This window comes from Magallana gigas, chromosome 2 (genome assembly GCF_963853765.1).
Source record: "Magallana gigas chromosome 2, xbMagGiga1.1, whole genome shotgun sequence".
NCBI classification, from domain to species: Eukaryota; Metazoa; Mollusca; class Bivalvia; order Ostreida; family Ostreidae; genus Magallana; species Magallana gigas.
In genome coordinates this window covers 17,693,203-17,709,810 of record NC_088854.1, presented here as the reverse complement: position 1 = coordinate 17,709,810, position 16,608 = coordinate 17,693,203, and the positions used below count along the sequence as shown (strand labels likewise).

Here is a 16,608-nt window from a genome sequence, read left to right as displayed (position 1 = left end):
GCTGATGGTTGTTCACTAACTTTTGTTATCATTGAGACATTTAACTTTAAATGTTAAAAAAGGTTGTAAAATAAGGAGAGTGTAAATTTGTTCTAAAACCTATAAAATGACACACCGTCATTAAGCACGGAAAGGAGACAATAAAATATAAACCCAATGTATATATGCATTATTATCGACCATATTATATCTAACGCACTTTAGAAAAAAATAATCTTTGCAATCAATTGATCCACTCTGCAAACATTTTCAGTTGAATTCAAATTTTAAAAAAAATAGTATTGTTTCTAAATCATATATGTATAAAAAGCATAGAAATATTCATGTTACATTAGATTAAGTACACGCGAAATGATTTTTTTTTATCAATTTACTAAGAGCATTTTACTTAATTATATAGGACCAAAGCAGCGCACTTTATAAAAAAAAGATTAAATATCATACATCAGTTTTATAACGGACACAACAAAAGAACTTTCTACAAATATTTATAAAATAACATTTTTGTTTAGTAAGTAAACGTTTAATAAAATGTAAAATATCTTTTAGTCTTATATCTAAATATCTTAAAGTCAATGAATTTATCTACCGTCGTTGAGAACAGGGAAGCGAAAACGAAATTTACGTTCCAATGTATTTTGGCGTTAATATTGACCATACATTGTATTTATTTCCACAAATTGAGATCAATTAAGAAACATTTATAGTTATACACAAAATTGTTTATCTTCTTGTGTTTTAATATTAGAATTCAAAAAGCACAAAAAATATATAAGCCTATGATTGATATATGTTAATCAAGAACTTTCACAGTCTACTGAAACCATAATTCAAAATTACAAAAATAACGGCTCTTACACTAAAACTTATGACAACTGACTTTAAAGATTTATTTTAAACTAAAGTTAATCTATATTACCTACACTATTTCCATTTAAATTGAAGATTAAAACTATGAATAAAGGTTATCTTTATGATTTAAAAAGACACTTTATGAAAATAGGCTACAGTGATTACTGGCAATGCAAGGGAGGGAGTCATTTAACATGACGGTTTGTATATATATTTTTTTAAATTTTCTTGATCAATTTTGTTAATTTTAGAGCACTATCAATAACGTATAATTTCAAATACAAAGACAACTATGATTTACTCTACCACTACAAAATTTAATAAATCAAAATGGTTTTAATTGCAACAAAAAAGTGTAGAATCTGTGCAATTTAGGAAAATAAAGTAAATATAAAGATATTTTAAAATGTTAGAGAGAGAGAGAGAGAGAGAGAGAGAGAGAGAGAGAGTTTATAATTATACATGTATATTTTTGCAATCATTCTGTTGTTTTCTATGGGCGACGCAACCTAAGTTACGTCTTTTCTGTTATAATAAAATATAATCGTTCTCTAGTTGAGTTGATACCATAATTTTCTCTATAAAAAAAGTTTGATCTTAATTCATCAAAAAGCGATGTAATTTTTTTCTACCGGTAAAATCAAAAGAATTTTGTTTTGTTTGTGAGTCAGTCTGTGAGTGTCTTCACTTGGTTTCCACACTTTGTTTTATTATGGTTTTGAGAACAAATGAGAAAATGCTGTTGGGTTTTACACTTAAAGATATAGACTAGGTTTGATTTTAACAAAAACCCAGATAAAATTGTTAAAAAGTAATCAATTATAAATGAATTGTTCTATTTAAAAAAATGATTGCCCTAATCAATACGTTAAACGTGTATTTCATATAGAAAAAAATTCATATAGATATGATATTGCGATTATGAACAGACTTCCAAAGAAACAATTTATTTTCTACTGTAAGAAATGCCTTAGCGATATAAAATGAAACACTCTTTTTATTCATACAAGAATTGGTATGGTTGTCTTAATATTTTTATCTTTATTTTTGTTTTTATTTCTTAAACTTTTGTATGATGCAACTTGTAAAAGATACAGAATAAAGAAGATGCATGCAAATAGATAAATAAAGTACAGAAGTTATGATTTTATTCATCTCAATATACGATCAGTTATCTGTATTTCTTAAAAGCATTGGAAATTCAATGGTTACCATATCAAATTGATAATGAACAATTTTCATATACAAACGGTTTATCTTAAAGTCGTTTGACATTTATTGACAAATGTCTGAAGTTACCTTTTATGTACAATTGATTTTCTGTCATAACGTATTGACAATTCAGATTATTTATTAACTGCGTCGTCCATCTGGCCAGCAATTCTTTCGTTCCAATGAGTGATACACCTCTTCATTTAAGTATCTCTATGATTTAAAGCATTTTCAACTTGTGTGGGGTTTAATTTCCCACTGAATGATATCGATTCTATACAGTATCTTCAAGAATGTTTCAGATCGACACTGGCGACGTCTAAATCAACATGTTAGTAAACTATTCAATCTATATTGAGACATGTCATGCCAGGCTGATTAAAACCTATATCATAAGTTTGCACTAATAATTCACCTGCTTTAGTATTAACGATAAAATTCCATTCTGTTTTAAATAAGTGCATATTAAAAAAAACTGTAAAGAAAATACAGCCCACAAATCATGTAGATTGATTTCATTTGTTTCTTACTACTTTGATTTTTATGTTAAATAATTTTCTTAATTGATGTTAATACATGTATTTTATTTTTATAATGTAATGATGACTGAATGTCTGTATATATATTGATTGACATATGACAAAGTTTCAGTGGCTTGCCAAGCAGAAAAGATATTCATATTATTATGGTAAAACTTATTCAAACTCAATTTTCACTTGAAAAAAAATATATTCCGTTTTTGTTTCAGAATACAATGATTTCTAATTCTGGACGACTTTTGTTTGCATCCTTTCTATGGATAGCTATATGTTCTGGTATGTGAAAACATCCCGTCTTTTTTTTAATGAATAGAGGACACTTTTACAAATTTAATGAATACGTGGATTTACTTTTTTTTATTTACTTTTATTTTTTGTAAATCAAACCATCTTGAAATAATTCATCAAAATAGTATAAGGGCAGTTGGGCAGTTGGCTGAGAGAGAAATAATTTACATTTTAAAAGGTGATTCAACTACTGGTGTGGATAAAATTGCAAAAACTTCCTCTTGACTGAAGTCATCTACTTCATTTAAAAATGAGAAAAATATGTTTCTTTACATATATAGAAAATCTTTATTCAGTCTTAAGTTTGCGGTTTTCATTGTTATATTTTTGGCATGTTCTTATTTTGCTTTTAGTTTTAGGTAGAGATATTCCAGACAATATGGGAAAATCCTTCGTTTTAGGATTCATGGAAGCCTCGGTAGCACAAACTGGAAATCCTTCAAAACTACCAATAAAATTATTTATTACAACCTCTTCTCCAGTTTCCGTGAAGGTCTCAATTACAGCTCCACTGGCAAAAACTTTATACCGCGGCGAAAACATTACAGTGAAGAGAGGGGCTGTTATGGAGGTAACACTACCAAAAACTCTCAGAAATTTAGGGGCAGTCAGATCAAATAACGCCGTCTTTATCGCTTCCTCAGATGAAATTGCCGTGTTTGGAATAAATGAGGCACACCAATCAACTGATGGATTCCTTGGTTTGCCCGTTGATGTTTTGGGGATGCAATATTATGTGCCATCCTTCTATTCTAACTCTCAAAATTTCTATAAATCTGCAATACTCCTCGTAGGAACAAACAACAGAACAATGATTAATATTCAGATAAAAATAAACAATGGTAATAATGTATACCTTGAAACGAAACATTATCGAAATGGCGACTGGCTAAACACTACAATAAACAGGTATGAAGTAATACAGCTCCATTGTCGAGGTGACTTGACAGGGACCTTTGTTCAGTCTTCACATAAAATATCTGTTTTTGGAGGAGCTACTGTCACAAGCATCGGAGTAGGAAAAACAAGAGATCACATTGAGGAGCAAATACCTCCACTGAATGTTTGGGGCAAACATTTTGCAGTGAGTCCAATTCCTGATACAAATCCAAATCTGTTAAGAATATTGGCTAGTGCAAATGGCACAACAGTTTCTGTAAATAGTATGACGCATAATTTGGAATCTGGAGAGTTTTACGACACGCTTGTTCAAACCGCTTTTCTAGTATCTTCTAACAAACCTATCTTAACAATTCAGTATGTACCCAGTGGTTCTAATGGTCATGAAGGGGATCCGGCTATGACTCTTGTCCCACCAATAGAGCAAAGCAATGTGTTTTACTCTTTTTTGACACCAATGTCATCTACAAACACCAACTTTACTAACATATTTTTGTTTATAATGGAAGGTTCGTCATACAATCATTTATTGCTTGATAATAAACCCCTTCAGCAGCAGGAGTTTTTAAATATTGTTTATAGTGCCAATGTCACGACAGGATACATAAAACTCTCACCAGGAAGTCATACTTTAGAACATTCCTCGGGAATTGTACCGTTTGGTGGAATCTTGTATGGAGGGATGATGCATGAATCATATGCTTATCCTATTGGTCAAAGATTGACACCAATGTATAAGGTAAGACATATGTGTCAAATATCTTTTTTAAATGGATAATACATTTATACGTCTAGGTAATGAAAACACATGTTTGCGCGTATTTCTCTAATATAATTGAGTTAAATGTACATTTTTTAATAGGTCCTTCTTGATTTTTTTTATATTTTTCTGTACAGTTTGCATAGAAAGTAAAGTCAAAATCGCTCATGAATTAGTCAAGAGACAGACATTCAATGCATTTATATGACATTGTTCTGAAAATCAAGATTACAACTATTCATAAAATAATACACCTGTTTACTATTTGGCGTTTTTCATTGGTTGTTTAGGATTGTATTTTGACATCAATGGAGGTTGGAGATGGACTTGACAATGATTGTGATGGAAAAGTAGATGAAGAAATTTGTGGAGACTTCACAGGTAAGCAAATAATGTCAATCGATTGATGATTAGCTGTTGTTTGTGCTAAAGTTTAATTCATTTGTGTCCGTATCTAAATAAATATTAATATTATATTATATATTATGAATTGGACATATAACTTAAACAGTTATATCATATCTATGAGATCATAATTATAAACAATGACTTTTAATCAAAGTTATTCCTATGCCTCTTTACATTCCATCATTGTTTTGTACAATATTTCACAGTAAAATATATTATGAGATTTTTCAAGTTATAAAAAGACCACATACCATTTAAAGTATTGTCATGTTTGAATTGTTCAATAGATAATGATGGAGATGGGATCATAGATGAAGACTGTATTGAAGAAACCAGTAAGTTAATATTTATACATTAATAACGATTTGTCTTAAAAAGATTACATGTTAATGGCTTATATGAGATAAATAGCAATCATAACTACAATTGCTCTCTACTTCATGTTGATTATTAACTGCTTAATTTTCATTGGGTCATCTGAGTCACCGAAGAGTTACATGTACATGTATACATACGGCCGTCGTCGTGCGCCATGTGCCGTGCGTTAAGAATTCAAAATGTTTAATTAATTGAAAACAACATGACCAGTTCTTTTAAACATGGTATGATGTGTCCTTGAAGTTAGAAAACATAAATTGTAATTTTCAGGAATCTTAATACACAAAGGACCTAGAAGCAAGGCCAAAACTGTCAAAATTTGGTCAATTTTGAGAAATCAACATTGGTACATTTAATAGAAAAACAGAATTTAGAGTTAGATAAGGAAGTCTACAGGTTTACAAATTTTATATCCCTTGGGATGAAATTGTCATATCGTGTTAACGAATGGCTATGGCTATAAAGTATTAACGAATACCGTATATCCGGGGGGGGGGGGGGGGGGTGTTCGCCCGTTACAAAGCGAAAAAGAAGAAAATGTAACTATGTTCATTTGCGTCAGTCATGTTTTGCAATTGAAAATTTTCTCATAGCAAACAATACTGGATAAAATGTCTGCCCATTAAATATTTTGCGATGTAAACAATATTGCGGAAAGCTAAAATAAGATCATCACGAAAATTACCGAATATAAAATAATTTTTTTAAAAGAATAGAAACTGATTGCATATGTATTAACACCATAAAGTCCATTACCAAGTATAAATTCATGACCCCCGGAATTGGGGTACTGTCTGCAGGATGGGGCCAAGATTTTAATAAAATATAGATGCATATAATATTCAAAAATCTTTCCGTACTTCTATTGACACTGAGTTAAACTGCATATCTAAAAAGTTAACAAATATATTTCTGTACTTTACGCTACATGAAGAATAACTTTTAATCTATAATCAATTACAGAAAGTACTCATAACATCCTGGACACCACCGACACGACAACAGACACAGCAATAACTACAGGATTCATGAGAACAAAACGAAGTACAAATACCAAATTCTTAACCACTGTCAACATTCCAAGAACCTCGGGTGTATCAGCAATGGCTACCACTAGGATTTCCGACATCCATGTACAACATAAAACGACTACTTCAACCAGACTACCTCAAACCAAGGCTGGATCTACATCCACTGTCATTACAAGCATTGTAAACAATGAAAGAATGACATTCGATACGATTTCCAAACCAATCACAACAATGAAAACGACGACAAGAAAAATACCAACGCATATTATAGGTAAAACACAGAGTAAATTTTTGTTATAAACAATAACAGGTGAAAAGCAATGAACAAAAAGTTCAATTATAGAGTTTATTAATTATCATGCAAGGAATAACTTCTGTATCACCAAATTACTTCATATGCAAGCAAAGGTAATTTTCTTTTCTCATAAAATTCTCAAACCAATCTGAATTCGTTTCCTTCTTACAGCGGCGTGGAAATGCCAATTATATATATATATATATATATATATATATATATATATATATATATATATATATATATATATATATAGTTATAGTTATAGTTATTCTGACATATTAGGTATTTGATTGGACGAACTGCGTATTTGTTCGGACGAATGTACAATTTGTTCGAAAGAATTAGCTATTAGATCGGACAAATTAGATACTTGTTAGAACGAATTGAGCTATTTGTTCATACGAATTAGGATTTGTTTATTGTTATTGTTTGGACGAATAAGATTTTTGTTCGGACAAATAAGATAATTGCTATAAAACAGAGGGAGAGAAAGAGAGAGATTATGCACGGGGGGGGGGGGGGGGCATTCAGAGTGTTTTGTTTCCCTTGGTGGTCCGAGGCATAACTTTTGTAATTAACATGTAATATGTGAATTTAATCAGCTTAAATTTTACCACCCCATCTTTATAGGCAAAGAAAGTTTGTTGAGTTAACTAATATTATTTTTCTGCGCTATACCAAAAGAATTCATAAAACTTCCATCCTAAATCAACAAGCAAAATTGTGGTGGATTCTGACAGCAATAGTTATCAGATTTCGTATCAATATCAGGACTAGTACACGTTACATGTATAACAATTATGAATATATAGCAATTTCTCATTTCTCACGGGGGTGCCCTTGCTTGCTGTTCCCTTTTTATATGAAGAAAATTCACTTAACTTTTATATGAAAGTTTTGTATGATGAATCTTACTGTAAAGAGTTTCATAAATAATTGAACAGCATATCGTTTTTTTGTCAAGGAAAGGACTCGTATACATTCGAAGACCTCCGGACTCAAGAATGGTTGATCTACGCGGAATACGCCACTGTTGGCACAGTGACTCTAATCATCATCGGTGCACTTGGAATCTGCTGCAAAAAATGTTGTATACTTTTGAAAAGAGCAGATGATGACGACGATAATGAAGAGACCAATGCAAACAGTCGAAAATCACATTTTATAAGGAGAAAACTTTTCAGTAATTCCCTTCGATCTGTGCATTGGTAGATCCTGTTAAATGCATCAAACGAAGTCCTCTAGATGTGATTGCCTATATTAATCAAAAGAAAAACAAAACAAAAAATAATGATGTTATATGCAGTATTAGAAAAATGTTATCCTAAGAAAATGAAGTTTCATATCCTCTTTTTTGGAAGGGGGGAGGGGGGCAGTTTAATAACAATTATTGGTGTGATTCAGAGCTGCATCACTTGCTTGGAAGGACACCAGTAGGATATATCCACAGAACCTGTGAAGACCAGGTATATCGGTAGGACAAAAACGCCGATTGGTTTTGGTTTTCAACAAAAAGATTTACAAGCAAAAAAGTCATTTTTAATTCATGCGTAACTTCCATGGACTTACTATTTATTGCACTTCTAAGATTATAATCAATATTATTCACTAGACATTTCCTCAAATTGTTATATGTGATAAGAAATGTTATATTAAACCTTTTATGTCAAAAAACCCCCCAAAAAACAAAGCAAAGCAAAAAAAAAAAATAAACAAATATTATTGTCTAGTTTCAAAAGGAATAATCTCAATATATCAAACTGCAAATATTTGCTCCTTTTTTGACAAAAGAGTTTTGGTGCAAAATCCTCATCACAAAATAAAATCCAAATAGGTTCATAAGCACCGTAATACGCTAATCTTGTAAGTACAGGCAAAATTATTACTTATTCAGCAAAGAACTTCACAATAATTACAATCTGCGAATTCGATGTTTTCTTAAATAAATGATTTCGGGTATTTACTGGCATTAGAGTTTAAAAAAAAAGAATAACCTCTAACAAATAACAAATCTGTCTATATAGTTTCTTTTGATCCACTTCTGTAAAGCGTTAATTTATCAAAACATCCTAAATGCAGACGTTTACCTACTGAACAACGTAAATATCGAAAAAAAAATTCTTGAATAATTGAAAATATGTCTATCCGTAAAATCCTTTATTGTGTTTAGTTTAATATATTGTATCGCAGCAATTTCTGAAAGTTAGTTTGTGTACTGTTTTCTTAGGACGAAAATGGATACCCATGATCGAGCACTTTAAAAATTACCTTATCCTTCCCTGATGATCACTTTGATATATGTAGGTAGATTTAAAAAGATAATTTTTAAGAATGAAAGAGGGTCTATGGAGAACACTTCAGGTTAGGATATGAACAGTGAATTAGAAGTTATCAATAAAAATGGAATGTATCTGCCATTATGTATGTATATATACAATAAACAAATTGATGCAAGCGTCAGCAGATCAGTATGTTAGAATTACTGAACTGTGTAAAGTTTCACAAAAGAGCACAACCCAAAACCTTATCATATACGCTGTACTTCCTGGTCAACCTAGTCTCTTATTAATACAAGTTTTCCGTAAAAAACATCACAAGTATTCATGTTAAATATGGATATGATTTTTATAATCCTGCTGTATGTGAGTTCATATGTTGCTGGAGACAGTGAGTTTTATCTTTTTCAAAATTTGTAACATGCAGTCCCTTGTTTAGCTTTTAACAATTGATACCTTTGCTTTTCAAGGTCAGCCAAGTCTTAGTCGCTTTATCGGGTTTTTCTCAATTTAACCAATTGGCTAGCTACCAATATTTTGCCCAACAAGATTTGGATTTTTTTTCTTCACAGTTTTACACAATTTTACAATTGCAGTGACTTTTTTTTACTGATTCTGTCGTATAAAAATGTTCTATAAATTAACCACTGAGCTCACAGCATTTTTGGTTTTGTGTTGAATTTAATAAGGTTTCTATCTTAACTTACATATGTACATATACATTGTAATCATGAAAATTAGATCCATTTTCATAAAATATGCACCAATATTTTATTTGATTTAATATTTTAATAATTATAGATTCAAGATTCTACAAACAAGACCATTTACAATTTGACTACATTCAGACCTTATATATGTTTCTGCACAGATGCATCGTAAAAAGATGATATGCTTTAATCAAAATGAACCAAAAATAGAATTAGTGGATACAAACTTGAACATGCTCAATGCACTAGTTTTGTACTCCATCAACCAGTACTTTGGTATCCGTAGCGTGCAAATGCATGTATAATACTATGGGTAGCGCGAACACAGAATTACACCGTGATGTAGGTAAGCAAATCATTAGAGACATTGTCAACGTGATTTGTTTTCTATTTCATTTCCACATGCTAGTTTATGTCATTTTAATGCTCTTTAAAAATGAATTACCCTGAGAAGTAGAAACATTGTTTGATTATGGCGAGTGTTTACAGCAGAACCACCAAACCCAACAGTGTGCTAACATCAACGGATAGAGCACAGACAGTTTTGTGTTTATTTCTCATGATAACTGCGATTAAGGTGGTATGGGACACCTCAATATTGTGACGTAATTCCGATCAAAATCAAACATAATTCTATAAACCTTTTCTTTTCCGAAATTGTTACCTAACAGCATGGCGAAAAAGGTTAGAGTTAACTACAAATCTGTAAGTCTTGAGATTGAACTCCGCTTGGGCTGTAACAAATTTTAACTTTCCAAAAAATTTTAAAACATTTTTTAATCAAAAATTGTTGAATTTTAACAATTCTAAACAGTGAAAGTATTTTGATTACAATTTTTTTTTCATCCCCTCCACATTAATATCGATAGGTGCATCATTCTTCCTTAACATATTTCTTCCACTTCAAAATTGCGAAAAAAAAATAATGATTTAACAAAACGATAACTCGGTTAAAAAAATTAATTGCTGGATTTCTATTGGCCTGATGCGCCAATGTTTTAAGGCACACATATCTTTGCCAGTGCCTCTTTAACTCTATGTATAACAAATGTTTTTCATGAATTTACAAGAAGATTATACATATAAACAAAGGAATATTTATCAAATGAAATCGACATTATGATAACGGATATGGTGGTGCTCCGTTTGGCACAATACAACTCAAGACATTGATTAAGTAATAAGAATGGTCATTTATCAAATAATATAAAAAATGACAAAGTACAAATACAATATAAAATGCCACATTCTAAACTACAATAAAACACAATAGTAACAATCCTGCAATTTTTGTCATACGCCTCATTGCATTCCGAAATCTGTATCTACTCTTCATTCACTTGAAAAGCTTTTACATAATAGCTACTTTATCAATGGGTATCCAGTTGTTTAAAATGTAGCATCTATCTATCTTTCTGTCTATCTATCTATCTATCTATCTATCTATCTATCTATCTATCTATCTATCTATCTATCTATCTATCTATCAGAAAATGCATGTCGATAAGAATGAAAGCCTTTACAATAGAATTTAAGCAGAAAAGGGACAACGTGTATTTCTAACACTTAGATATAATTCTTTTAGAAAGTACGTGTACATTGCAATAAATATGTGGAAAGTTAATCAGTCTGATTTACATACTTTAAAGCCATTCCAACATATAGACCATCAATGTCAAACTATTATTCGACAAGTGGTTATGAGGGAGATACAATGAAATTCCATTGTTATCTGTCTTCTCTTGGTGATCCCCCTGTCGTATGGAGCTGGTTTTGTGGTGACGAGCAAATGATGAGTGATATTACAAATTCAACTACCTATACCTATCTGTCTTTCCCGCTGTTGTGGAAATACCATCAGAAAGCTTGCTACTGTAGAGCGACATCGCCATCTACTTCATTGGTCTATAACGAGACTTCATCAAACAGATATATACTCTATGTCTATCGTAAGTGTGAATCACTTTCGTTTGTTAACTATTTAGATATCACCGTGAGAAGACTATCAGTTATTGAAATATTATATCATTGATAATGCAAATATATTTTGATATGAAATATCAAATAGAATAAATAATATCTTTATTTTTATAACTTTTTAATTATGAATTGTTAAATGTAGGAAGAATATATTCAATAGTATCAGATCTACATATATTTTCTTTCACAAATATAAATGAACGTAAGGGTATTCTTCCTAAAGCAATTAAGAGGGCTGAATAGCCCTGGCCATTTTAGGGTATATTGATCTCCTAAAAAAGAAGAGAAGCATATATATATATATATATATATATATATATATATATATATATATATATATATATATATATATATACCACATGGTTATCTCAATACACGGTGGATATCACTCATGGGATAAATTTTTGATATTCCACTGTGTGTTCTTACGCCATGTGACGTCATAATTAAACATAACGTAGCTTTAGGTAGACTATTGACGTAGTATGAAAAAGTAACAAAATAATATTCAGTTGAAAAGCCAAGATATATAAATGTGGAGCATTTAATGCTGTTTCAGTTTTTTTTAATTAAAATGATAAAAATATACCAGAATGTGAAATGTTCGTTTCTTAAGAACTTTTTTCAATGCGTATAGTTGTTGACGTCTTATATGTGTGGCTCACAACTGAAATGTTTACAGAAAGATTGAGTTTTAACAAGAGATTGAGGTTTAACGTGTAAACGGTAAAACATCTGATAAAAAGAATCTCTCTTGACTTGCGATGGTTTATGATTTTTATCCAACTCCTTGGATAAAAATCATATATCATCGCAAATCATATATATATATATATATATATATATATATATATATATATATATATATATATATATATATATATATATATAAAAACACGAAAAACGTTCAATATAGCTTAAGCGCTTTCATTTTAAAATCTTCAGAAGCTATATATATATAGCTATATATATATAGCTTCTGAAGATTTTAAAATGAAAGCGCTTAAGCTATATTGAACGTTTTTCGTGTTTTCTTATTTAATTTTTATCTATAACTCGCCGACCACTGTGGATTTTATTGTGTTTCAATATATATATATATATATATATATATATATATATATATATATATATATATATATATATATATATATATATATATATATATATATATCCTAAATTATCATTTTTAAAAATTAAGGCATATCTGATGGTTAATTTATTGACCACTCAGCCTCCTTAACATATGTTATATAAAACTTTACAATAGGTTTAAAATCCTCTTTGCAGATCCTCCTCCAACTAAACCGATGATATATGCTTTGTCTTCTTCAACTGTCCGATCTGTAGAGAGCATACAAGCCAAATGCAATTAAACTTCCCTTGGTTATCCACAAATTTCATGGAGGTGGTTCTGTGGTAATCAAGCTCCAATATCCGGTACGAGTGTTCAGTTAGAGTCATATCTAAACTTGAATATAAACTTTGATGACAAAACTATCGGATGTAGATGCAGAGGAACATCTTCGAGCTCTTACTATCAATATGATGAGTTTTCCGATGTCATTGAGTTTACTATTTTCTGTAAGTGACAGACGTAATACTTCATATTATTTTAAATAAACAAGTATATTAATTATATTTTAATTTTTTACTTTAAGCATCACGCGAAAAATATAACCCCGTGGATAAATTCTATTTTTCAAGGCGTTCAGTTTTAAAGCAATCTAACAGCCAACTATTTCAACGCTTCAGTTTTCAATACTTCATAAAAACGAGAAAATTGTTTAAAATATAAAAGTTTCTTGAATAATCCAAATATTTTTATCTATGATTTATTAATTGTGCTTAATTTCATAAGATGTATCCAAACTATTTCTCATAAATTGAAAATTCGTGGCACTGTACGAGAATGCACAAAAGCATACGCAATAAAAACCAAAGTCGGCTACAATAACTGTTCATTTTTTCTTAAGTATTTGTACTACAAACCAATTTATGAATTTAAAGAGGTTATGTCTTCCGGGTAGTGACTTAAATTACAAAAAAATGGACCAATAAATAATGAAACTCATTTTCAATATCATCTAGATAACATAAATCATATTTCCTTCTACTCCTATTTCAATTACATCTTCCTGTTTCAATCTTCAAATCATATGACAATAGTTTATTTATTTATTTAATGTTTGTTTTTCCCCCTTAAACCATATCAACGTAGCATGCGATACAAAATAATGTTTACAATTATATAAATACAAGGTCAGGTAAGGAAGAATATTTATGCAACATTATATAAACCTGTATAAAAAGAGGAGGCAGAATGACAGCTTTCAGATGACTACTGGAGAGCTGTGTTTCCCGCACCCCAATTTTATACGCACGGATACTGTGCTGCAACATTCTCCTCCTTATAAGTAAATGCGATCAAGTGCATAATACTGATCTGACGCACCGTGGTCAGTAGAAGCATTTTATTTAGATTTCTGACCCGGTGTCGACAGGCTCATCACCGAACTTAATTACACATTTCTTAATAAATATTGATAAACATACGCTATGTACATAACGCATGTACTTTAACCAATTTCTATAGAATTGTCATTATGATAGTTATCTAATGTATCATTTGGATATTTGGATAAATAAGGAACAACAGAGTATGCAGTACTGAGCCTTGTATAACACCAGCATAATTATACAGGGTTAAAAGAAGATCAGTGTTGCATATGTTTAAGGTAACTGTTAAACCATTTTCCAGTGACATTGTAAGTCTGGAATTTTAAAAGTAAACCATTGTGCCAGACGCGGTCAAACGCTTTTGACAAGTATCATACAGCATGATTTACCTTGATCTACAGCTTTAAGTATGTGATCATATGTTTCTATAAGTAGATATACTGTAGAGAGGCAGGGTAGAAATCCAGCTTGATATTTATTAAAAAGATTTTTTTCATTAAATAAAAATGTATATATGTTTAAAAAGTATGCCCTCCATTACTTTGGGAACACTACTTAACAGAGAAACAGGTCTGTAACTGGACATTTGAAATGAGTCACTTTTCTTAAACAAAGGTAGAACATTAGATATTTTTTAGTAATATGTAAAAACAGACTGCTAAAGAACGGCGAAACAACAAACTTAGAGGCTTTGCAATATTATACATGTACATAGTACTTTAAAGCATTTTGTGGCTTATAGCATTTTTCAAACAGCTTTGTTTGTTTGTAGAATGGAAAGAATATCAATAACATCCTGTTCAAAAATGACAGAAATAAGTTTCCTTAAAAAAATAATGCTTCTGAATACATTACATCGAAATTATCGATTATTTTCAAGTACTTCGTCTTGAGTCTCATCAGCGTTGATGATTTGCACTCAGGTCCAAGCACTGTTTCACTTCCGTTTTGCAAGAGTAACTGCATAGGAGAATTTAGCTGCAGGTCTGTAGCTCCTGGTCTGAAAACAAATCGGATTGACGACTTGGGAGCTACAGTGCTATTCATTGAAAAAAATGTGCATTTATTGCGCACAAACGCTAGTTTTGGATTGATTAGCCGTAATTATACACAAATTCTGTGGAAAAGAAAATTATTACCATTACATTTTTTATGCAATTTACTACTTATATCGTCTATCGTCTTGCCTCAGACTTTCTCCGGAACACGCTACTGACCTCGGAATGAAGTAGCTTAAATTTACATTTAGATCGCCATTTTTTTTTCCATTTCACTTAACAATTAAATGTCCTTAAATGTAATTACTACTTATGAATATAGATGTTTTGTTAAAATTGATCAATTTAAGTAAACATTAATTGTTTTATTACCTTTCATTTTAATAAATAAGTTAAGTTAAACAAGACAGAATATGCATAAGGTTCACATATAGACAGAATATTCCTGTATTGTAATCAAGAAACAGAAGGGGAGAACCAGAGCAGGTTTTTCGCCATTGGGAAACCCTATATTGTCTGATTCTGTGTCGAGGAGTATATAATGTGTTAGGGCGTTCTTTCCGTCAAATTTCCGTTTATTTCTTTTAAAATAAATTGAACAAATTCATTTTTAAACGCGCTTAAAAAGCAAACGGTGTTCATTGTGTAAATACATGTACTTAATCAGTTTTATAAAGAGGTGATATGGATTCTAAAACACGATATGGTGATTTGGAAACCTTTTATACTCTGTAAAATAAACAGTTTTTAGAAATAAAATTGATGGGTTTATAATATTCCTTAAAACACTTTTACTTAGATATTCCTGACGACCCACCTGCTGTTCTTACTTTAACACCAATGGCTGTGAGAGAAGGGGAAGACGTAGGCCTTGTTTGTTCGGTATCCCAAGTGAAAGATCCCGACGTTTCATGGGGCTGGTTTTGTGGAAAACGAAGTCTTCCAAGCAACAGAGTAGAGCAAACTGGATCAACGTCAAAAATCATTTTCCGAGCAGAGATGAATTATCATCAACAGTACTGTTACTGCAAACTAAACCAGTCGCTATATCATTATGCTGCGTACTCAAACGCTAAGAAGTTAACCATTACTTGTAAGTGATCGGTGTGTAAAACACAATTCATAAAAATAGGAGTTAAAGTATGCTAGATACATTACTGGATAAAAGATAGAAAAAATGTTATATTATTTTTTCCTTTTTTTAAAGCACAGACAATATTATAATGCTTCCTAGAGTTTGGTAAAATGACGTGAATTGAATTTTTTCATGATCAAGAAATATAACATGTAAATGTATGTTCTACTTATATAATTATGTACAAACAAAGCGGATGATGCCACTCAATGTCTTTCTCCTGTGGCATTTGGTACAACCACTGGTATTTTACTAGCCATCATCGTTGCTCTCTCCACTGTTGTTGTTCTGCAGTGTTTGCGGAAGAAAAATACAGTAAACGTTAATTTTTTATAGTTTTGATACTTTTGTTTCAAGTTTGTAATTTGCTACAATTCTAATCA

The 16,608-nt window shown here is 30.8% G+C and overlaps 1 protein-coding gene and 1 long non-coding RNA gene across 2 annotated transcripts; both read left to right on the top strand.

The window, feature by feature from the left end:
- Positions 1-1,021: 1,021 nt before the first annotated feature.
- On the top strand, positions 1,022-7,988 carry LOC117681560 (uncharacterized). The gene is made up of 7 exons (XM_066073315.1): positions 1,022-1,052; positions 2,813-2,879; positions 3,245-4,530; positions 4,842-4,932; positions 5,247-5,294; positions 6,301-6,639; positions 7,631-7,988. Exons 1-7 carry the CDS (start codon positions 1,023-1,025, stop codon positions 7,876-7,878), a joined length of 2,109 nt encoding a protein of 702 aa, XP_065929387.1. The 5' UTR covers position 1,022; the 3' UTR covers positions 7,879-7,988.
- Positions 7,989-9,230: 1,242 nt separating this feature from the next.
- On the top strand, positions 9,231-16,555 carry LOC117681562 (uncharacterized). The gene is made up of 5 exons (XR_010710831.1): positions 9,231-9,333; positions 11,302-11,601; positions 12,923-13,216; positions 15,890-16,183; positions 16,419-16,555. It is a non-coding gene; the product is annotated as an uncharacterized lncRNA (long non-coding RNA).
- The last annotated feature ends 53 nt before the right edge of the window (positions 16,556-16,608 follow it).